Below are 22,785 nucleotides of genomic sequence, written 5' to 3' on the forward strand. Positions count from 1 at the left end.
AAAAGGAGAGGCAGGAAAGAGAAACAGGACAAAAAGCTAGAATGGGCCCGAGAGCGATTTTAAAAGTTATGTTTTGGGCTCAATATAGTTCATCCTTTCTTTTAGAGATAAAAGGAAAGGGAGTGGGTAGGCAGAAAAAGATATAAAAAGCAGTATAAGTTTGGAAAACAGCGGTGTAGGTTAAGTATATATCCACAGAAGAGCACTGTTTATTTCTGTGCATGTGCCCTCGTGAGCCCTCTCTTTAAATATAACTGAGTACGGGCCCCAGGGGAGTGTTTGTAAAGGCTCTTTGAGGTCTTTGCAAAAAGATGCTATATAAAGCCAAAGAATTATTACACAGATCTATGTATGTGGGAGAGAGCGTGTGCGTATGCTTGCACATGCCCACACGTGCCCAGACGTCTAGTTACAGTCATCGAGTTTTCTCCCTTTAATCTTGAAAAGGAAGTTGAAGATCAATTGATATCAAGATAATTTCCCTCCTGGAGGGCCTTTAATGGCTGGAGGTGGGAAGGCTCTTCCCTCCACCCTCGATGTCACTGTTTCAGTACTTTATGTAGCGACCTCTGATGCCCATTCTCATTGTGAGAATAGAGCATTCTCTGTGGTGTGTGTCTTTGTTTCTGTTTGGGTCCTTGGCCAGTGGGGGTTGGCCGCTGCTCTGCTGATCTTGGGACTCGTGTGGTTGGGTTCATGTGCCAAGGGGGAGGGAATGGTTTTGCAGGCTTGCCCCGTTTTAGGTCATGGTCGTGAAATAGAAGAATTCGTCCCTTCCCTCCCATGTGTATCCATTCATGAGGCACATATTGGAAAAAGCTCAATTTGAGCCTGAATCCCTGTCACTGGGGCAGGAACTTACAGCTGTGAACTGGTAGTTAGCTCCTCTGGCGAGGCCTTGAATTTATTATTAAACGCACTAGACATTTCTGCCCGGCCCATCCCATGCTCAGTTCCTGGAGGTGAGGGGCAGATTTTAGCAGCGGGTGTCAGTCATTCACTCGTTTATTAATCCATTTATTCATCCAGCCGTTGACTCATTCTGCTGGTCTTGTGGGTACCGTGCCCAGGGGCTGTGCTGGTCCCTGGGGTCCCCGCTGTCAGGGGCTCACAGGCTTGGGGGTGGGGCTTTGGTAGCCACAACTGCAGAAGAACAAGTCCACCCCGAGGGACAGAGCTTTCATGGAGGTGAAAATAAAAAGGTGCGGCGGGGCTCAGGGAAGGAGGGGTCCATTGAGCTCTCCTTGGCTTGATGGGCTGGAACTCGGAATCTTCTCAGGTTAGCACAGCAGGGTGGAGGATGTGAGGGCTCACAGGGGCCTGGGTTCTGGGTCCCGACGTGCCTGCCTCATTTCTAGGGCCGCTCGGTCTCTGCTCTCAGAGAGCTGTCTTGGTGATACTAGTACAGCAAGAGACCAAGCCAGCCAGTGGCGAGGTTACTGAACCAACAGGGATTCTCTTCAGAGTCTGGGATCCCCTGTGGCTTTGCCCCATTATCAGGCCGAGGGCTCTGTGGCTCATGCCTGACATTTCAGATGCCAGCCACTTGGCTAAACTCAGCCTTCTCTCTGCGTTGAGTGGTCTTGTCCTCCTGGAGGGGCTTTATTGGCTTTTCTCCTGGGTGGGCTTCTTCCTGGTGCCCGCATCTCATGTTTCCCTGGCCAGGCCTCTGCACCTGGCAACAAAAGGGGCCCAGCAAACCGTCCTTGGCTAAGCTCTCAGCAGGTGGATCTTGGTGGAGCGACTTAGAACTGTTTTCTCTTGGGCCAGACGCCTCTGCTCCCATCCTCCTTTGTCGGAGACTGTGGCCCATCCCAAACTTCTGGAAGTCTCTATCAGAGTCAGCCAGCCACCCTCGGTCTCACCACCACCTCACTCTACAGACCCCTGAAGCTCCAGCCCGTGTGCAGTGCAGGCCCTCGGCTGACTCGCCTCTGGGGAACCAGTGAGGGTAGAAGAAGATGATCTAGGGCAGGAGGCTGAGCAGGGACAGCTGGAGGGACAGAGGCAAAACTGAGGGGACCTTTGAAGAGGCAAGAGGGATCCACAGTGTCTGAGGCAGCAGCTGCTCCAGTGCTGTGTCGCATTTATTAAAGCCGGGCCCGCAGCCCCTTCTTGGGTTCCAGCCATGGGGCCCCACCGTCGGTACCGGTGTCTGGCAGGCCACACACCTAACCGCAGAGGGCCCGCAGTGGAGAAGGCTGGCATGGGGAGCAGGGGCAAGAGCTTCTGGATGTTCCCCTAACTTTTCCTTAAAGGGCCAGCTGGTAAATGTTTTAGGCCGTGCGGCCCCTCGGTCTCCGTCACAGTAGCTCAGATCTGCCTCAGTAGCATGATAGCAGCGTAGACAATATGTAAACAGACAGTGGGGCTGTGTTCCAGTAAAACTGGCACCGAGCCCTGCCCTGTCCGGGGAGGTCAGTGATATTAGCACCATTTTTCCAGCTGAGGGGACGGAGAGGCGAGGAGGGACCCAGAGCTGAGACCTGTGGGATCTGGGATTTGATTAGAAGACCTGTGTTCTTTCCGCTCTGCCTGTTTGCTGCCCCAAAGAGCTTAGGAGCTTGGTTTCCACAGTGGACCAGTTTTTTGTTAGATTGGCCCTCAGTGTGCAAAAGTTTAAAAAAAAAAAAAAAAAAGCAAAACTATCATTTCCTTAATGGACTTGTTCTTTGCTTGCATGTTAAGATGGGCTTGTGCTGCTACATATGGCATAAATGTTTGTTTCCATATTTATATTGTTTTTATTGCTGCATTTCACATACCTAAATTATTCTGTCTGAACTTTATTTCCATATGTAGTAGCTGCAGAGATTTAAGTCTTGTTTCTTGCTCCCAAAATGATACCCTGCCCTGGCAACATTTATGGACAAATCCATCCTTTCTGCAGTGATTCAAAATGCTCTGTATCCCAGACTGATTTCCTACGGTTAACATTCTCCTGTGTTCTTGACTGGATTTACTGTTCAGTTCTCTGAAGCCAGGCAAGGAACTGATTTCGAGATGGAGCATTCTTTGCCTTTCAGCCTTAGGAGAGGGAGACCCCGATTCAGCCGGGCTCTGCAGAGGCTGCAGTACAGAAAGGCTGCCGTGTTGTCCCTCGAAATGTGTGCTGAGGCAGGTAATAAAGAGGAAAGAAATCACAATGATAGAGACTAACAAATAATGGGATGCGCGGTGCTGGGGAGAGGAGAGAAAATTGCAAGTTAGGGAGCACCTCTGCCAGTGTGTGTCACTGGAGCTTGGAGAAGTAGAATGTTTACGTGATGTATGGAAATCAATCCCAGCATTACCTATGCAAGGAAAGTCAGCAAAGCGAATGCATAGAAAGTTAAAGCCTGTCAAAAGGGTGATTTTTTTTTTTTTTTTTTTTTTTACGGGGGTGCGCGGATACCAGCTCTCAGGCCGTTTGCCTTTTTCACCATTAACCATGAATGTTCTGTGATGGTAACTTGGGGAAGGCGGAGAGGACAGTCTGACACCGATGGATTTTTTCTTTTTTTTTTTTTTTTTAAAGATTTGAGGTATCAGAGTACTGCTTTACCTGTATTTGTGTCCTCAGTCATTTTGATGTTGATGCAGCTACAGGGCATGGTCCAAGAGGCTGAAGATGCACAGCATGTGGGACGGGTGAAAGAAGGGTTATGACAGGATGATGGTGTGGATCAGTCAGCGATGGCCATCCCCCTGCTTCTGTGGCTTCTGTGCAGTGTGATTGTGGCCCCTTCAAGGTGACCTTGTGGTCAAGACGTCTCATTGCAGCTACTCGTGGCTGTTCTTTGCCAAAAGAGCATTCATACCTTTTCTGGGTCCTCCTGGGAAACACTTCCTCCTCCAAGTTTTCTTTCCCCCATGGACTGTACGCTTTTCAGCTGCAAAGTCTGGGTGGTGATGTTTGGGATCCCCGCGTGCTGGGCCTAAAAGTCCAGAACCTGACCTGACACTTTTGCAGTCTCCTCCAGTTGGCACCTCACTCTTTGGGTCTGATTTCCCACATTGCCCATGCTGAGCTGGTTTGATGGTTCATAAAATTCTATTGTCTAGTCTGCTGCTCTAGGGCATAGACCACTTAAAAAAATTCCTTTTTATTTCCCAAGGTTGAGGTACACAGGAACTCAGTAAATCCTGTAACTCCTGAAAATGTGACCAGTGGAACCCACTTGTGCTTGGATAGTCACTGCTGCCTTGGCCCCCCGTCTTTCCGCCCCTGCCATTGAAGGGAAAGGCATTAATTATGGTGATCAGTAACATTTGTTGAAGGCTTTCTATGTGCTGGGCGTTGAATCCTTAACAATGCTTCTGTGAAAAACAAAAATGCTTCTGTGAGATAGAGACTGTAAAGATTCCATTTATAGATAAGGGAGTCAGGTGCTCAGAGAGGGTGGGTAACTTGCCCAAGGTTACCCGGCTGCAAGGCAGGATTCGAACCTGGGTCCTGACTCTAGCGATCATGCTCTGAAATACAGGACCCTGAAACCTGCATTCGCTGCAGTGTGGACACCACCGGGAACTTCAGTTTACTCTGTCAGCATCCCACAGGAAATGTGGCTTTATCCCCGTTTGTGTTTTGCTGAGGCGGAAACCTGCGCGAGGTTACCAGGCAGTAAGTGGCTGAGCTGGGGCTTGAACACAGATCTCCCCAGCCCTGGGACCTGTTGGTAGCAACCTTCCATGGGTCCTGCTCCTGTCATTGGAATGGAAGCTACTGGAACCCACACCTGACCTTCTGCTTGCCCCTGGCAGGTCCCCGCTGAAGCACTTTATCTTTCTCCAGCTCTTGGACCTGCTCAGGGCAATTTCCACAATTTCTGGCCTTAGAGAGGGTTTGGAAGGCGACTTGGGGCCCCGCGGGCAGCTTGGCTTGTCCCATTGTGGGTTCCTGCTCTTTGTTTTTGAGTGTCCTCATAGGTGGTCGCGAGAATTGAAACGAGGCTTTGGTGCTGACGTGTTAGCAGACACAGAAGTACCCACCACGTGACAGCTGGTACCTTTGCCCTCCATTTTAGTTGGGTTGTACTCAGTTAGGAATCATCTCTCTGCATCACTTATTTTCCATAAACCTTGACCAAGCTCCTGGCGTGTGGGAGCTCTGGGGACCCCAGATGCACGGCATGCTGTGCGCCTTTAAGGAGTTGTGAGGTGATTGCAGGAGACAGAGGCGGTTAGCTACTGCACACTCTGCAGCTTGCTGAGGGGTAGGAGAATCACAGAGGGCTTCCCAGAAGAGGTGCCTTTTCATCCGGGCCTGAGTAGATGGGTTTTATCATATTGGGATGGAGAGGGTTGGTGAACACGAGGAAATCCATGAAACAACAGTGTGTTGGAATATTATTCAGCCTTAAAAAGGAAGGAATTCCTGCCATAGGTGACAACATGGATGAACCCGGAGGACATTATGTTAAGTAAAATAAGCTGGACCCAGAAGGACAAACACCGCATAATTCCACTTATATGAGGAATCTAAAATAGTTGAACTCTGAGACGCAGAGAGTGGAAGGGGGCTTGCCAGGGGCTGGGGCACGAGGGAATGGGGGGATGCTGTTCACCGGGTGTAAAGCTTCAGGCAAGCAAGACGGGTCAGCTCTAGAGACCTGCTGTATAGCATTGTGCCCGGGCATAGCCGTTAACATCTATGGAGAGGAGAGAGCTCATGTGAAATGTTTGCACCACAATGAAAAACTGTTGGGCTTATTCAGGGAGAGGTGCTCACATTTGTGGGGAGGGACGAAATAGTGCAGTCACATCCCTTGGGGAGAGTCCCTCGGCAAGGCTCTGTCACAGGCTTCTGGCCCAGGTGGATTGCCTCTGCAGTAGAGGCCAGGTAAAGGGGTTGGTGATACCTGGTGACGCCAGGAGAGGGCAGGGCAGCAACATCTCAGCATAAGGATCGTGTTCGTGGGCAGCGAGCTGCTCCCTCCAGGACAGGCTCGGCACAGCCACGGGACTGAGGGCCCTGGAGCACGACCCTCCTGTCCTGTCGGGTCCAGGGTACCCGGTGCCAAGCGCCCTGGTGGTGGGTGTGCGTGTGCTGGGCATGTGTGCTCTGCTGAGCTCTCATCCCACTTACATCCAGTGCACGTGGCTCATTGGTGTGAATCAGGCACGCATGTGACATGCGCTGCAGAACGGAAGGCTGGCATGATTCCTTTGATTAAGAGGAGATTTCCCCAGGGGTTAGTGGGGAGGGGGGATGAGCAGGCAGAGCACAGAGGATTTTTAGGGCAGTGAAACTATTCTGAATGATGCTGTCATGGGGGATACGTGTTGTCACATAGTTTTCCAAACTCATGGAATATGCAGCACCAAGAGCGAAGCCTGATGTAACTGTGGGTGATTATGATGGGTCAGCATGGGTTCATCAGTTGCAGCAAATGTCCTACTCTGGTGGGGGTTGTTGATAATGAGGGAGGCTGTGCATGCATAGGGGCTGCAGGTAGACGAAAAAACCTCTGTACCTTCCTCCCGATTTTGCTGGGAACCTAAAACCGCTTTACAAAATAGTCTATGTAAAAAAAAAAAAAAAGTCTTCTAGCCTCATGTTGCAATGATGACTATCCAGTCCTTTGCTCCCATAAGAAATTTCGGCCAGTTGAGAACTCCAGAAGAAGTCCTCCTTAGAAGATTCAGATTTCAAACAGGCCTTGGAGTAAAGGAGCAGTTTCCTGAGGCTGCGTCTCCAGTACCTGGCTGCAGCCTCGTCACCTGCTCTGGGTTTCTTGAAGATAAGAACCAAAGAGACACTACCCGGCCTGTCTTCAATGATATATTAAGTCTTGATTTTTATTCCACCCCCCCCCCCCCGTGGCTGTGGTGTCATGGGATTAAATTACTGGCTGGTTTTTGTTTTTACAGATTTATCAGTGTTTTTAGTTAGAAATGTGAAATCTAGCATTACGTTGAGTTCTTCTAGATTATTAGTGCTCCCCACTGCCGTCCATGAGAGGCAGTGCCTTGACTTAGTACCGTCCTGTCTGGTCTCTCCTCTGAACCTTACAGCATCCCAGGGAGGTGGGAAGGTGGGTGCCGTTCACCCCTTGTGCCTGACAGGAAGGCTCAGAGAGGCTGAGAGCCAGGGCCCTCATTACCTGGTCACGTTCAGAATGCAAAGTCAAACAGACGCTGTCTCCTCGTAGGCACATGTGAATGTGTGTGGTTGTCCTCCGTTAAGAAATCCTCTGTTAAGGACTCCTTCCTTAGGTAAGTCGGGAGCCTGGCTCTCCCCTTGGGAAGGTGCCTTGTAGCCAGTAGGTAGGTGCTCAGTAGATGTTTACTAATGAATGATTGTGTGAGCTGGGGGCCGTTGTAACTTCAGGCAGCCTGTGGCCGGGCAGGCAGCACACGGTGACTTTATCTGTGTCGCTGTCAGCTCTCTTCCCCCCGGGACTGAAGGGCAGCGGCTCAGCCTCCTTCCTATCTCCTTAGGCTGATTAACTCTGCTGAGGATAAAATAGATAACTAGTAAGGGCCTACTGTAGAGCACAGGGAACTCTTCTCAGTACTCTGTAATGACCTACATGGGAAAAGAACCTAAAAAAGAGTGGATATACATATATGTATAACTGATTCACTTTGCTCTACGTCTGAAACTAACACAACATTGTAAATCGACTATACTCCAATAAAAATTAAAAAACAAAACAAAACAAAAATCTCTGCCAAGGGCCTAACCCTCCTTCCCTCTGTTCTTCCCAGTCTTGCCCTCTCTCTGCTCTTTCTAACCTTTAGTAGTATCTTGTCTGGAAATGCTTTTTCTGCCCATTGTTTCCCTTTTACAAATTTTCAAACCTTGCGAAAAGTGCAAAGGACCATGTGTGGCTCTGGTCCTACAACCTGTGCCAGGAACTGAGCCCCAGGGGTCCTGGTTGCACCCTTGTTACCTGGACCTGTGCCACTCAGCGGCCTCGGTTCTGGACACAGCACACACGTCCCACGGGCCAGGGTCTTCTCCCCAGCCAGTTGGAGGCCTCGGTTTCCCTCCTGGCTCTGACATGTAAAGGTGTGTGGTTGTGCAGCTTATTTAATTACCTCTCAGGTTCGTTCTTCTGGCTTAATGTCCCTGTGCGCTGTCGATGAAATAGTAGCTCTTACATCCCTGCATGTGAGTGGTGGTAATTATCGCTGTTTCCTGGGATCGAGTGCAGAGGCTGGAATTGGACAGATTTGGACTCAGATTCCAGTTGTGTCTTTACACTTCCTCTCCCTGAGCCTGTTAGCAGGCCTGTAAAAGGGACTCAGAGATAGCTTCCATGGAGTTGCCCTGCGGCACCAAGGAGACAGTGTACCCGGAGCGCTTAGCTGGTGGGCGTTAGAATTGTCATCGAGTCCTCGAGCTTCCAAGCTCCCTGAGGGCGGGGCCACGTGGGCCTCCCGCCTTCCTTGGGTCACCCTGCCATCCTCGTGTGAGCAAGCTCACGCCTGTCCTTGCGCCTTTGCACGTGCCTTGTGCCGTGTGGAGTGTTTCCCTCCACAGAGCAGCACGCTGGCTCCCTCCCTTCCTCGGGCCTCTGCTGTCATGTCGTCCCCCAGAGAGGCCTTCCCAGAGCACCCCAGGACGTGGCACCCTCGCACCACCCGTCTGTGTACCGCACCGGGCTTTCCTCCTGGCATGTCTTGTCGCCACGACTGCTCCATGCTGCTTTGTTTGTCCCCCTTCTGGGGAGGAGGCCTGCCTGCTGCAGGTAGAGACTTTGGTCTCCTCTGTTCACCCTCTGCCCACAGCGCCGAGAGCAGGGCTTGGACTTTGTAGGTGCTCAGTAAGTTCGCATCGACCCAGTGAATTTTGAATCTTCCTTGGTGACACCAGGAGAGGGACACCTCAGACACGCCTCCTCGTCAGCACCTTAGGAGGCCCAGTTTCTCACCGTGTGACCTGCAGGTTTCATGCTGTCACAGGTGCGATGGGGAAGCCGGGGCCTGGACCTCCTAGTCGTGTCCTTGTGATGCCCACGTGGCTGCTCTGGGTCAGAAAAGACAGGGAGGGTCTATTTTTTGTCCCATCTCTTCTGAACAGAGTGGCTTCTAGTGTCTGACCCAGAAGCTGAGGAGGAGCCCCCATGATTCCCCTCCTTCCCTTTCTTCCCCTGGGACCTGGGCTGTGGGCTTTTATCTCCTCTGTAGCAGCCTGAGGACAGCATGGGTCCCAGGACCTATTTCTTGCCTCAGGGTCTTTGGTGGGCCTCTTTGTGCCCAGGCATCCTGAGTATAAGGGGACCGAGGGACCTGCCTATTTATCTGTGTCCTCTTCCTCCCCCATTTCCCCCTTCTTTACAATTTATTTGTACCCCAACAGTGTGGGGTAGTGTTTCTTAGGTGTGTGTAAAGGACTAAACAAGGACTAAACAAGATAGCGCCAGTATGGGCTTTGAACAGAGCTTGGCAAGTAGAAGCGTTCAAATTTTAGCTAAAAAAGAAGAAACCAAAAACCATTCTTCTTCCCAAAAGAGGACTTGAAGCAGCATATTAAAACAGATTGAAAAAAATAGAGTGAGACGGGTTATATGTAAATTGGCAGCAGGTGGAAATACAGGTTGGCGATCAGAGGGAGGTTTGGGACACGCCGTGGTGGCCACAGGGCCACACGCACTCACTGGACTTGTAACTGGCTGTGAGCTTCCTCACAGCCAGTCCCAAGAGGGACAGAAAGTTCACAGGGTTCGTTAGGGAAAAAAATAAAACAAAACTGGCTCGCCCGGAGAAATTCACAAGTTTCTGGTCTTGAGGTCTGAGTGTTACAGTAAACAGCCCACCGTGGGTGGACGGTGACAAGTTTTTGATGTAGGTGGGAAACTCGGGCGCTTACTGATTTTAAAGGGGTGATTTTCTATCAGTGAATGCTTTCCAATGTTGAAGATGTCAGGAGAGTCACTCCTATAGGTAATTATGGACTGTGCATTGGAGAGGCCCCACCCGCCCTTCAGAGTCTATGGGAGTCAGCGCAGGAAAACCAAATCTCTTAGTGAACTTGAGTATTTCTGTGTCGGTATGGAGTCAGTTGTCATGTGATCTGCTGTCTGATCTGCGGTTGATAAACAGCTGTAACTGGGAACATACTCTTGTTCAAAACAGTTGCTGTCCGGTAGTAGAGACTTGGAAAAGTGCTTAGAAATTACCAGCCTGTTTCTTCTGTAGCGGCTGATTATATTCACTAAGGAAACACCTCCACAGTTATTTCTCACCCTGCTCTGCCTTTGGGTTTTGTGTGGCTAATGAGAGTGATTGACTGAGCCCACTGGATCTCTTAGACTGTATGGGAATTATTTTTGAAAGGGAAAAGGGAACTTGTCTAGACAAGTGGCCCTAAATAGCACATAATCCAGACCGGTGAGGGGCGGTGTAGCAGGCGGGATCTGCCGGTTAATTTGGACTTGGCTTTCTTCCTTAGGTGAACTCCGACAGGCCATCGTGGCCATGATGACCAGGAAGGATGAGCTGGAAGAAGAGAACAGGTATCCAGAGCTCCGTGCTTGAGGGGCAGTCTACCGTGGACATTCTACATATGGGGCAGAGAGAATATCACCGTGAAGGAAGTTTTGCTTTATTGGCAGAGTTGTGACCAGTGATTTCTTATTTTTTGGTCTGGGATGTACCACTTTAGCATATATATTGTGGCTTGAGTGTTAGCAAGGAATGAAAACCGTATGATCCTCGCACTATCTTAGAACAAACTGAGAGTTTGTAAAGCCATCTTTTTTATTTTTTAATTCTTTTTTAAAAAAACAGGCTTTGAGATAGAATTCACATATCATTCACCTATTTAAAGTACTCAATTCAATGGGTTTTAGTATATTCACAGATATGTGCGACCATCACCAGAATTTTAGAACATTTTCACTACCTCAAAAAGAAGCTCCATCCCCATAGCTATCACCGCACGACCCTCCTTAAGTAGTGGGTAACCTTTAATTCAGGGTCTACCCGTCATGTTCCAAGCACTAGAATACTTAAAATTTTCTCAAGTCAGGGACACATAGGGCAAGATGGCATTTGGAGTCTTTTGACTTCCCCAAAAGCCTAGTTGCAGGCACCGAGAGGCCAAAGGGTTTATTCATTTTGATTCCCTTTTGAAACCAGGGCTAGATACCAGCCAAGTATTAGCCATGTTGCTACTGCTTGGCTGCCCAGATGTGAGCTGCTCCACTGCCAGGACCTTGTCTTGGCTACAGGGTGGTCAGTAGAGAGGTTTGCCTGCAGTTATCTGCCGAGGCTCTGCGAGCATGACAGGCTGCCTCCCTGGGGCCAGGGGACGGGTGTGTGTGTGAGTGTGTGTGTGTGTGTACGCTCATGTCACCCTCTTATTCTTGTACTCAGAGCAGGAATTGTGTCCCTGGTGACATGCAGTCGTGATTCTCCTTTTTAAGTCTCGATTCGGGCCCTGCTTGACAAGCTTCTCCCTCATCCTTTATGGAAACATATAAAAGCAAATAAGCATGATTTGGAAAACAAAAGAGTTTTTTAAAAAAGGAATCTTCAGACAGTGCTATTTTCCAACGAAAATAAATTCCAGTGACGGGCTGTAGGCATTGTAAGATGCTTTTTCCTTGATCCAGCTGGGGCCGTTATCTTGGAAAAAGCCATAGGTTTTGTCTTACCTTGTAAAGAACAGTCATCACTGTCTGGTAATTTCTTCTCCTTACCAGCGAGAGAAAAAAATCACACTGTGTTTGTGTTGGGGGGTTTCCAGGCCCCAAGAGGGGAATTTTCTCAAAACTGTCCAGAAACACACGTCTTGGGGGTGGTGTTCAGTGAGCAGTGTGGGTGGGGAGGTTCAGACACTTTTGCTTATGTTCTGATGTCACGTGGCAGGTGTCCTCTAGATTTAGGATGTAGCTGCACCGAAGTTAGTAAATGTTCTATAGAAATAGCCATTTGAGGTCCAGCGACGTAGATGGTCAGAAGAACCCTGCTTGGCTCATTTCTAGGTGGTAACTTGTGGTTATTTCTGGAAGAGCTTCTGTCTTCTCTGCTGTTTAAGACCAAGGATGACAGATATGCAAGTGAATGTGTTCTGGAGGTTAACACACGCCAAATATAATATAAAACACGTTCTATGCAATGTCAAATTGTATAGCTCCATGAGATACTCTATATGCTTGTTTAACCGGGAGGTGGCGATGGAGCAGGGGTAAGGTGCGTTTTGTGGCAGAAGGAGAAATGAGACTCCCGTTGTCTGTCAGATAACCAGAGCCTGTCTTCTGCTTTTGTGGTTTAGGTTGTTCTTTTGGCCTGTCCTGGCATCCTTTCCTTTGTTGAATCTCCTACGCAGTGCGGCTGTGACAGAATGTCTCGGTTGAATATGCTGCATCTCTGCGTGGGATGTCTTGAAGGGGGCTTGCCTGGGATTGGCTCAGCTCATTGTTTTCCCTTGATTTGAGCTGCCCACAGGCTCTCAGGGCCACAGAGCCAGGCCACAGATGGTTCCCCGGGGGCTCATCCTAATGATGCTTCAGAGGCTCTTGAGCAGAGTTTGGTATCTCCTCAAATCAGTTTATATGAGATGGACTTGAACTGCAGTTTATGCAGAGCCTTGTGGAAGATGAATGAACTAAGATTTGACTCCACGGACTCCGGGTTGACAGCATCTGAACAGGTGGGCCTCCTCTTCCCAGGTCACTGCGGAACCTGCTGGACGGTGAGATGGAGCACTCGGCCGTGCTCCGCCAGGAGGTTGACACCTTGAAACGGAAGGTGGCCGAACAAGAGGAGCGGCACGTCACAAAGATCCAGGCGTTGGCAAGGTAGGGGAGGGCAGAGGGACTGGGGGGGAGGCTTTGTTCAAACCCCAAGCACACCTTTCATCAATACTTTTTAACTAAAAAAAAAAAAGTGACCAATGGAAATAAAATTTATGCATCTGAAATTTTAACTTACTACATTAAATATTGAATAGTATGTATGCACATGGTTCAATATCCAAAAGGTACAAATGGTTAAACTCCGCCACCCACCTGGTTCGCCCCTGGAGGTGGGCAGTGTTGCCGTCCCAGAGATGCTCTGTGCATTCCGTGAGCAGGTGCGTACATTCGGATGCACGAACTTTTTCTCTTTTTCACCTCCCTCCCCTCCTTCCTTTCTGCCTTGATACAAATGGTCACGTATCCTACACCCCACTCCCTCCACAGCTTAGAGGTTGTTCTGCGCTGAGTACACGGAGCTGCCATCTTTCTAACAGCTCCCGGTACCTCATTGCCTGCCTGCACCAGGATTCATTTGGCTGGCACGCCAGCAGCCAGGCATCCTGGTGGTTTCTAGCCGTTTGCCTCTTCTAATAATAATAACCTTCGCATTTGTTATTTTGTCCCAATATGACTCTGTTTGCCAGAGAAATTCCTGGAAGTAGAATTGCTGGGTCAAAGCACAGTGCCTTTCTGAGTTGGATAGAGGTCGTCAAGCTGCCCTCCAGGGAGGCTGGGCCTCACCCAGCACAGCCCTGCCCCCAGGGGCGGATCCAACTTTGGGGTCTTTGATAAAATCACAGGTGAAAGCAGCGCTGGCAGAATATTTTTCATTTGCATTCCCCTAATTCAGAGTATGGTTGAACCTCTTTTTATTTGAGCCATCTTATTATATCTCCTTTTCTGTGACTTTGTTTATATCTTATTAATAATGAGAACTGTAAAGCAACCGGCCCCCTGCCAAGCTCCAACTCCCATAAAAACATACATTTTTACTGAATTTGTTCACATGCAAACGTATTTTTATGTACTGTACTTAAAATCTCCAGCCTGTCACTTTTTAGGCCACCTCCCTCCACCACTGAAGCTTCATGGTCACCATTTCTATATGCCTGGATGTGGCATTTCATTGAGTTAATGTACCATATTAAAATCATCATTTCTGATTGCTGGACACTTGAGTTCGAGTTTTTTCCCCCATTTTAGGTAAAATAAGCAGTTTATCAGGTCATTCTTTAAAACTACTTTAAAATTAGACCAGGAGATAAACGTGACTTGTGGATGTGCAGGGGAGCCCAGGGTTACATAAACCGACAGAAACAGCATTTACCATCCTCGTGCTGTCAGCGAATGTGAGTGGCACTAATGTAATTGTTATATACATGTAACTGAAAGTTGGCACCGTGATCCCGTATTTAATTTTAATTTGAACTTCTCTCCTTTGTTCACATTTGAAAATGACATCTCAAGAGCATCACAGACCGTTAAATGACTATGATAAATACAGTCCCAGGTGCCTAACTTGGCATTTTCTCAACCAGACCCGCATCTTACCTGGCCGTGCTAGGGTTCTGTGGTGTAATTGTGTTTTATGTTCTCATAAAGACTGAAGTCTGTGGAGACTCGGGTTCTGAATCATCGAAGACAGACAGACTTCTGTCCCCTGTCGTTTTTACTGTGTTAGGAGCCAGCTCAGCCTTGAGTCCCTGCTCCATTGCTTGCGAATTGTGCGCTTTGGGTGAACTGCTTCACTGCCACAAGCATTCATTTCCTCGTTTATGAAATGGAGAGGATGATCTTACCCCCTGCGCGGGCCCAGTGAGGAGGGCTGTGTGTGAAAGTACATAAGGCACTGGGCAACGTTGTGCTATCGGAGTGTTTTACAGTAAATGTATTTTGAGTATATGATAATTTTTGGGTAAATTTTATTTAGCCCATGAATGGAATAGAAAAAAATAACTTCTTAACTGAGCAAGTTTGTAATCTGAAGCCTCCCCATTTAAGCAGTGGGTAGCTGAGCTTTTAAGGTGCCTGAAAGTTTGCAGTTTGCAGGTAGAAGGAACATGTATAAAGCAGGCAGACACTTCAGAAGGAGAAACCAGGAAGAAAGCAAACAGAGCAGTGGGATGTGTAAGTTTTGAAAAACTCAACTGCTGACGCGTTGCAGACAGACTTGACCTCTGCCAACCATCAGAACTTTCTCCGGGCTTCTGGCTGCAGGAGGAGCAGCTGTCAGTGCAGTGTTGTCAGGTGGTGGACCCGCTTGGTCAGTCGTGGCTTGGGGGCTGGGGGGTGCTGTCACCGAAGGGACACAGGCAGGATGTGCATGGTCACAGGCTGGAGGTGAGGCCCGCATGTGTGCACCAGGGCTGCTCTGTTCTAGGTCCCCATGTGTCCAAGTGGCAGGTTTCATAATGCGGGTGGGTTAGCCTAGTGGTTGGTGGCACGGATTCTGGCGTTGGATCCTGCGGGTCCGATCATGGCTCTGCTGCTTAGTAGCTGTGGGACCTCGAGCAGGTTACGTAACTTCTCTGTCTCTGTTTCCTTGGCTATGAAATGAGGATAAGAGACGTCTCCACCTCATAGAGTGGTTAAATGATAAAATGACAGACCATATGTCGGCTCCATGAGTGTGCTTCATAAATGCTCAAAAATGTTAACTATCATTATCATTTTTCTCTAATATAATAATTATATTACTAAGAAACCTTGCCTAATCAATAGTTGTATTTTAACGGCAGTGGTGCAGAAAGAATTAAGAATTAGGCTATTTCCGACTCAAGAAAGTGAAATTATTTTTGCCGTGAGTATGCTAATGCTAAGAAGCGTGTTTGGGTGGATGTGGGGCTAACTGGCTCTGAGTGTAGAGTTGTAAAAATGGGAACATCCCTGAGCAAACCTAGCGTTTTATTACACATTCATTTTGCTCAAAATTAATGGCTTTCCTTTCATGCTATCGTGGCTCAACAAAGAGCAAGGTCATATAACCAGCCCAGTGCCTTTGTGGCACCAAGCAGCTGCTCCTTGCTGGGCGGAGGCATTGTAATCAGTTGCTGTTCAGGGTCGGTAAGTCTCATTCCCTGAATAATTGATTGCCTTATTTCCTGTGGAATTAAGAATAGTCAAGCTAAACAGCAAGGTCCTACGGTATAAGCACAGGGAACTATATTCAATATCCTGTGATAAACAGGCTATGAAATGGAAAAGAGTATGAAAAACAATATATATATATGTATAACTGAATCACTTTGCTGTTTAGCAGAAACTAACACAACATTGTAAATCAATTATATATACTTCAATTAAAAAAAAAAAAAAAAAGCTCAAGCTATGAGACAGGTGTTAGCAGAAAGAAAACACACATTTACCTGAGCAGAAGTACCTTCGAGGGAAGCAAGTGGACGGGGTTGTGGGCTTATTGCGGGGACATTTTCTGCTTCTGCTCTTTGTATTATTTACCCCTGGCTGTGTAACAAATTATCTCCAAACTTGACAGCTTAAAACAGTGAGCGTTGAGGATCCTCTACAGTTTCTGTGAGTGAAGAATGTGGGCATGGTGCAGAGTTTCTCATAAGGTTGCGGTCAAGCTGTTGGCCAGAGCTGCGGTCGTCTGAAGGCTTGACTGGGGCTGGAGGGTCCACTTTCCATCTCCTTCACATGGCTGTTGGCAGGAGGCCTCAGTTCCCTGCCATGTGGGCCGCTCTACAGGGCTGCTCACAGCCTAGCAGCTGGCTTCCCGGAGTGAGTAACCCAAGAGCAAGGGAACACACCCAACATGGAAGCCACCACAGTGGCTTTTGTATCCAGTCTCGGAAATGACACATGATCACATCTGCTATATTCTGTTGTCACACAGCTCAACCGTGGTTCAACGTGGGAGGGGTCTACACATGGATGGAATACCAAGAAGCAGGGGTCATTGGGGGCCACCTTGGAGGCTGCCTATCACACCCACCCTGGGACAAGCACTACCCCAGTCTTCTTTGGCCGGCTCATCTTTCTCCCCATTCTGTCCCTGTGGTTTGGCAGGAATGAGCTCCAGAGCAGGGCGGATGATGCCGGCCTGGTCAGTCAGCTTGTTCCATCCCTTGGCCACCATGATTGGGTCACAGGATGGCGTGTGGCCAAGCTGATCTGGTAAGAGCCAATTCTAGCATTCTTGGGAGGATATGATGGAAGCCAGGGGTTGCTGGCAGCTGTCCTTGCTGCCGTGCAGGAGGATCCTGACCCCACATGGTGACAGCACAGTGGCGGATGGAGGGAGAGAGGAACCAACAGGTCCTAATGATACTGTTTGAGCTCCTGGATCCCGTCCTCCCTGAAGCTGCTTTTCCTCTGGACTTGTCAGTTATGTGAGCCAATAAATTCCTTTTGTTACTTGAGCCAGGTTGTGCCTGGTCTTCTCTCTGTTACAGTCCTGAGTCCCGACTAACCAGGCTGCCTTGTGTGGTTATTAGGGGATCAGAGCGAGTTGTTCTGTCTGTGCATGAGTAAAATCGCTCCGTCAGTAACCAACTTGCCAGGGCCGTGACGCGACCTCCTTGTTGTGATTACCGAGGGGGTGAGGAAGGTGTCTTGAGGAGGACCCGCTGGATCATTCCACAGAGCACTGCTCAGGACCTCTCCTGCCTGTGTCTCATGTCGGAACCAGCCTTCCGAGCACCCTTTTGTCACGGCTTTTCTCCTCCTGAAGCGTTCTACTATATGTGTGACTGGGGTCATTCCCTCCGCCTTCTGAGACTCTGGTTCTTCCTCTTTAAAAGTTTGAAGGGGGTAGTGGGTGTGGGGCTCTCTCCACACCTCGTGTGCAGAGACGTTAAGCAGGATGCTGTGCATGTGTCCTGGTCACTGCTGGTGTGGAAGGGCCATGTCTCATCCTCAGCAGGGGAAGCAGCACAGACTCCTGGCTCTGCCACTCAGTAATTTCTCAAATCTCCGGTTACAACCGGGGCATAATAATCTTCACTAATATTCATGCTTTTGGTGGCAGAAACCCAAACCAAATTAGCTCGGGTCCGCAGGGGAATTTTGTGTTGCTGGAACTGGTCCCTGGACCTGGGTGCTCCCGTGAGGTCAGTGCTCTTCCCCCCCTGCTCTTGGCTCTGTGTCCTCTGTGTGTTAATGTCAGTCTTAGTGCCTCTGCACTCAGCAGCAAAGATGACCTGTGTGACACCAAGCCCCCTGCAGGATCCAGAGAGAAGAGACTCTTTCTCCAGTGTCCATATGTAACATTTCAGGAGGACTCTTCCTTGGGCGTATCGTGGCCAGGAGTGAACAGAGGCCATGACTGACAGCCTTGCCAGGTCCCCAGGGCAGGCGGGGGGCAGATGAATCCTGTCTGTTATGCTTCCTCATAGGATCGTGGGGAAGATTACACGAGCTTATGCTCCTAAAGCACTCAGCGCAGCTCGAAAATTATCATAAGTGCTCAGTGGGCGTTCCCTGATTTCTTCTTCCTAGCTGCTGCCTTGGCCAGGCATGGCGAGGGATGCTGAGGCTTGGCCAGAATCTCGTGAGTCCTTCGCTTGACCCATTTTCCCCTGCAACGAGCATCTTGGAGCCTTTGGCCGCTGGCCTTCATTTACCTTCAGCCGCTCCTGGTGTTATTTTTCCAGCCCTGCCGGCCCAGTGTGTGTCCCTTTGTTTATTTGTCCCTGTTGGGCTGCTGAGCAGTGATCTGCTGTGACAACGTTCTGCATGTGAGACAGAACTGGTCTGCACGCTCTGTAAGTGAGGCTGGACCAAGGACCTTGGGAGCCCTGCTCATACCACTCCATCCAGCCCCCTGGGAAGCCTTTATTGGCTTTCTGTGAAGGCTTTAAATCTCTGTTTCTGCCCTAAGGCTCAGTCTCTTGTCTTTTTTTTTTTAATTATTGGAGAAAGATGAAGACTGCTTTTTGTGAAAAAGAACAATAAACATCTTATGTTCATCTAAAGACATTGATTATGTTTTTGATCACAGGAGGCAAATGGTCAAAGTTGAGAAAGTCAAACATGGAGGATACTGGCTTGAATTCTGAGCCTGTCGTGGGTTAGGGATGGCATTTGGAACCAAGAGTTGGTTCTTTTCATCACCAACTCCCAGTTGGAATACATTCTCTGACAGGGAAAGCCAATAGTAGATTTCGTCCTGTTGCCAACTCTGGGAGTGGTTGACTGGGGTTCTGGGTTGAGAAGGATTCTGGGGCCTCATCTGGGCTCGACAGGAGGGAGCACTGTTATTGATTGGTGATGTCTGTCATGGACAAGAATTTGCCATCCCTACACTAGTGCTGGTGGAGCAGTGGCAACCGCTGGGATAAAGTCCCAAAGCCAAGAGGGCAGAGTCATACATGAGACTGAAAAAGGAAGAATTTGTCATTCTTTTATGATGTCCCATTGTTCAGTTCTGTCTCATGAAAGAAACATGCTCTGGAGGACTGTTTCAAACCCATTACGTAAAACAAAGCAAAACTGCAGTCAGGGTGAGTAGAGATCAGAAATAAGGTCCAATTTTTGGCTATATGTATTTCAAAAAATTAGTGCTTGGTTTGTTGTCTGATTCTAAAAGCCCATGGTTGAGAACTGAGAGTTGGGAAGGCAACTGAGAGTGGGGTTCTTTCACTAGAAGAAGAGTTGCTATAGTGGACATTGTATTGTTTTCTGAAAAGCCCTCCCCTAGATTTTTCCCACACTGGAGAATCATCCATGGCTTGGTTTTTCAATTTTTTTCCTCTTGGTTGGTGGTAGGGGTTGAACTCTCCCAAACACCAAGGGTCAGCCCTGATTTGTCTAATCTGGTCAAGATAATTCCATCTCCTTTCTGAAATGATTGGTTCAGGTAACCATGGCTTGACCCAGCTAGGTGTGGTGATTGGACTTGGTTCAGGAAATGGGCACGTGATCTAATTCTGGAGATGTGGTTGAGGTTTGCTAGGGCTTTGGGAGAAGATGGTCCCTTGGTTGTTGGATGGCTGGAGTGGCTCCCTTTAGAACATGTGCTGTGAGGGTGTAGAGGCTGGAACTGCTGTAGCCATTTTACCACCACGAGGGAGACAGCCTGAGGGTGAAGCTTATGCTACAGCTTGGAATGGAGAGGAGGGGTGAGAGGACTGGTTCTTCCTTATGATAGCAAAGGGCTGTTAGATCAGCCTCCCCTGGAAGCCAGATTTTCCCCTTGTGTTGGCCAGTAAATCCCCTTTGCTAGTTAAGCCATTTTGATTCGGGTTTTCTGTTTCTTGGCTTCATCAGGAACACTCATTGACACAGAAGGCTTTGCCCACCATCTCCTGCCCCACCACGGGCTAGGTCACATCCCTCTGTGGCTGTCCTTCCATGGGAACCAGTGTCCCGCTATAGTTGTAGTATTGTCAGTTGTGTGTCTGTATTGTGTTTGCTTTTAGGCTGTAAGCTCCACGAGGTCAAGGACCATGCCTTTGTGCTTTACCTTGTTTGTCTTCCTTGTCCCTAGCATCACACCTGGCACACAGTAGGTGCTCTGTAATAGTGGTTAAATGAGGGAGTACAGGGACCATGGGACCAGTGACAGTGCCACTTGGTCCGAGTCTCACTGAGGAACGTCAGCTCTTTGGTCACCTGACAGCTCTCCTCCTGTTAGTGCCTTCCCTCAGCACGGAACTGTCACACTGAGCTTAGCTTCAGGTCTGTCGATGGTTGTCATTTGCCCCAAGGTGATGTTCTGGTCAAGCTTGGTGACTTGTGGCTTTCTGGAAACCCCTCAGCCATCTACTTAAATCTTATCAAGATAGGTAGGTAGTGTGAGATCTCTCAGTACGAAGTGATGGAAACCCGCTGAAAACTGGCTTGTGAAAAGGTGCTGTTGATTGGCTTGTATAACTGAAAAGTTTCGGAGAAGAGCTAGCTCTCCGCCCAGCTGGACCCAGGGGCTTGGGGGGGGGTGCCTGCGAGACCCACTTCCTTCCGTGTCTCCCCTTTCTTTCCTTCGCTCACAGCTTCATTCTCAGGCCTGCTCTTCTCTCGTGGTGACAAGAGGGCCCCCCGGCAGCACTAGGCATAAATCCCGTCGGCTTGGCACCCAGTGGAAGGAGAGCACGTCTTCCCGAAAGCTGGGGAGGAAGTCCCGGGATTCCCTCTCAGTTCCCCAGTGGGATGTGTTACTTTTGCTGCCGGGCCTGGGTCACGTGCCCACTGGAGCCAGGAGGCGGTTTGCTTTTCCTCACCTAGCCACGCGGAGCAAGGACAAGCGACAGAGGCGTTTCCTCAAAAGGACAGTCGGGGAGCATGTCCCATCAGATGGGGCTGAGTGGTGGGGAGGCAGAGCGTGGGCGGCCCCTGCAGTGGGCTCAGCTCCTCGTCACATTTGGAGACTAGGTTTCCCGAAGTAGAGGTATTGTCGTTCTTGAGCCAGCCCTCCCGTGAGTGATGGTGAAATCTGGGCTTCAGGTCATCCCAGTGTCTCTGGGATGTCTTTCCTTGGTGGGATGTTTACGTCTGATATAATTTGGCCTCGTTAGCAAGCGCCTAGTCCAGCCACTTTGGCATCGTTAGACATACAGTTCTCAATTTTAGCCCAGTATCCCTTAAAAAAAACCATCCCCTTTACTATCCTGAAATGAAATTCATAGCTAACATACCCTACCTGCACAAATAATTTAAAAAATCAGTGTAACACCCTAACTCTAATATGAAGGAGGAATAATAGGAAAGTAATTTATAATATTAATACAAAGTAGATTACAGTATATATTGGCTGGGCATGAGCTTTGCTAGAAAAACATGATGCAGTTAAGTGCTCATACCTACTTAAAATGCATAAGTTTGGATTTAAAGGTTGTAAGAACAGAAGTCACTCTTTAGAAGAAGTACAGAAAATGAAAGAGCAGAGCATGGGTGGACCCCAGGGTAAAAACTGGTTTATTCAGTGTATAGTTAATGAATTCAAGGACAGGCTTAGATTACAAACAAGCTTTTCACCCACGTAATGGGCCATCAGGACCATTGAAAGCATGGCAGGATGTAGTTTGCTCTTGGTTGTGTGCAACTGTCTTGTCTTTCAGGACAGTTCGTAGCCTTAGTTCTTTCAGGGCTGGTACCACATTATCATTGTGGTGACCGAAAGCATCTCGACACTTTGGCCTTGCTTAGGCTTTGCTGTGCGTTACAGTCACCCGGGGAGCTTTACAACTGTGTCCACTCCCAGTGAGAATCACGGCTTTAGCCCTTTCTGCAGTGTTCTCATCTTCAAGTTTGTAAACGTACCTTCAGAATTTTGTGTTCAAGAGCCTTGTGGTCTGTGTTCACGTGGCCCCTCTTTTAGAATCCTTGTGCAGGGACCGAACCCTGACCACACGGAATTATCCGTTGAGCTCCTGGTGTCCTGGCCCACCCTGCCCCTGCTGTCCTTCACTTTTCCTTGGGTACGAAGCGGCCTTCCCCAAGGTTGCTGGCCCTGTCGCTCGGCTGAGTCTCACTAGCTGAGTGAGCTGTGCTCTTCGTCATTCTTCCGCATGTCCTTGTCAGCAGCTGACAGGTCCTTGGTGACTTACACCAGAGCAGCCAAGGAGAGCGGAGTGCACGGGGTAGGGCTGGTGTGTGGGGACAGGGGTGAGGACAGGACGTGCCTGTCAGGGCAGGAGGCGGCATGGCACCCGAGGAGGAGCTGGTCTCCTGAAGTTGAATGCTGCCGGGATCCAGGGGAAGATGGCTGGTTAGTTAATGCGCATTTGTTCATTGGTTGATTCACTCATCAAACACCTGTTCTGTGTGAAGCTGGATCAATCAGAGAAACCAGAGACAGCTGACTAATCTCTAGGTGCTGAAAATCAGGGGAGGACTATATAAACACAGACTTTAACCTTTTGGCCAGTAATTCCCTGTGCTCCAGTTGAGGTGGCCATTCTTGGAAGGAAGTGCGGGGCAAGCCTGGGCTTGAGTCCAGCTTCTGAAGGCCGGGACTAGAGTAAGGTGGGTGAGGCCCCTAGGGTGCAAAAGAAGGGAGGCGCTCACTCCGAGGGCCCTGCGAGTGCTCCTTCCACTTGTAGATGTGTGATCTCAGCTGGTCATTTCACCCTTGATGCTTCTCATCTAGAAAACTGCCACATAGTGGTCTCTCCCTTCTAGATACTATCAATACGCAAAAGATAATGCACGAGAA

The 22,785-nt window shown here is 49.0% G+C and overlaps 1 protein-coding gene across 6 annotated transcripts in view; it reads left to right on the forward strand.

Annotated features, from left to right (window-relative positions):
• Positions 1 to 22,785, forward strand: part of SNX29 (sorting nexin 29) — a 562,097-nt gene that overhangs the window by 118,245 nt on the left and 421,067 nt on the right. For all 6 annotated transcript variants that reach the window (XM_061208309.1, XM_061208310.1, XM_061208308.1 and 3 more), the window contains 2 exons: positions 10,382 to 10,445; positions 12,606 to 12,734. In XM_061208309.1, coding sequence (XP_061064292.1) covers positions 10,382 to 10,445; positions 12,606 to 12,734 — 193 coding nt within the window. The remainder of the gene's footprint in view (positions 1 to 10,381; positions 10,446 to 12,605; positions 12,735 to 22,785) is intronic.

This window comes from Eubalaena glacialis, chromosome 13, assembly GCF_028564815.1.
Source record: "Eubalaena glacialis isolate mEubGla1 chromosome 13, mEubGla1.1.hap2.+ XY, whole genome shotgun sequence".
Taxonomy (NCBI): Eukaryota; Metazoa; Chordata; class Mammalia; order Artiodactyla; family Balaenidae; genus Eubalaena; species Eubalaena glacialis.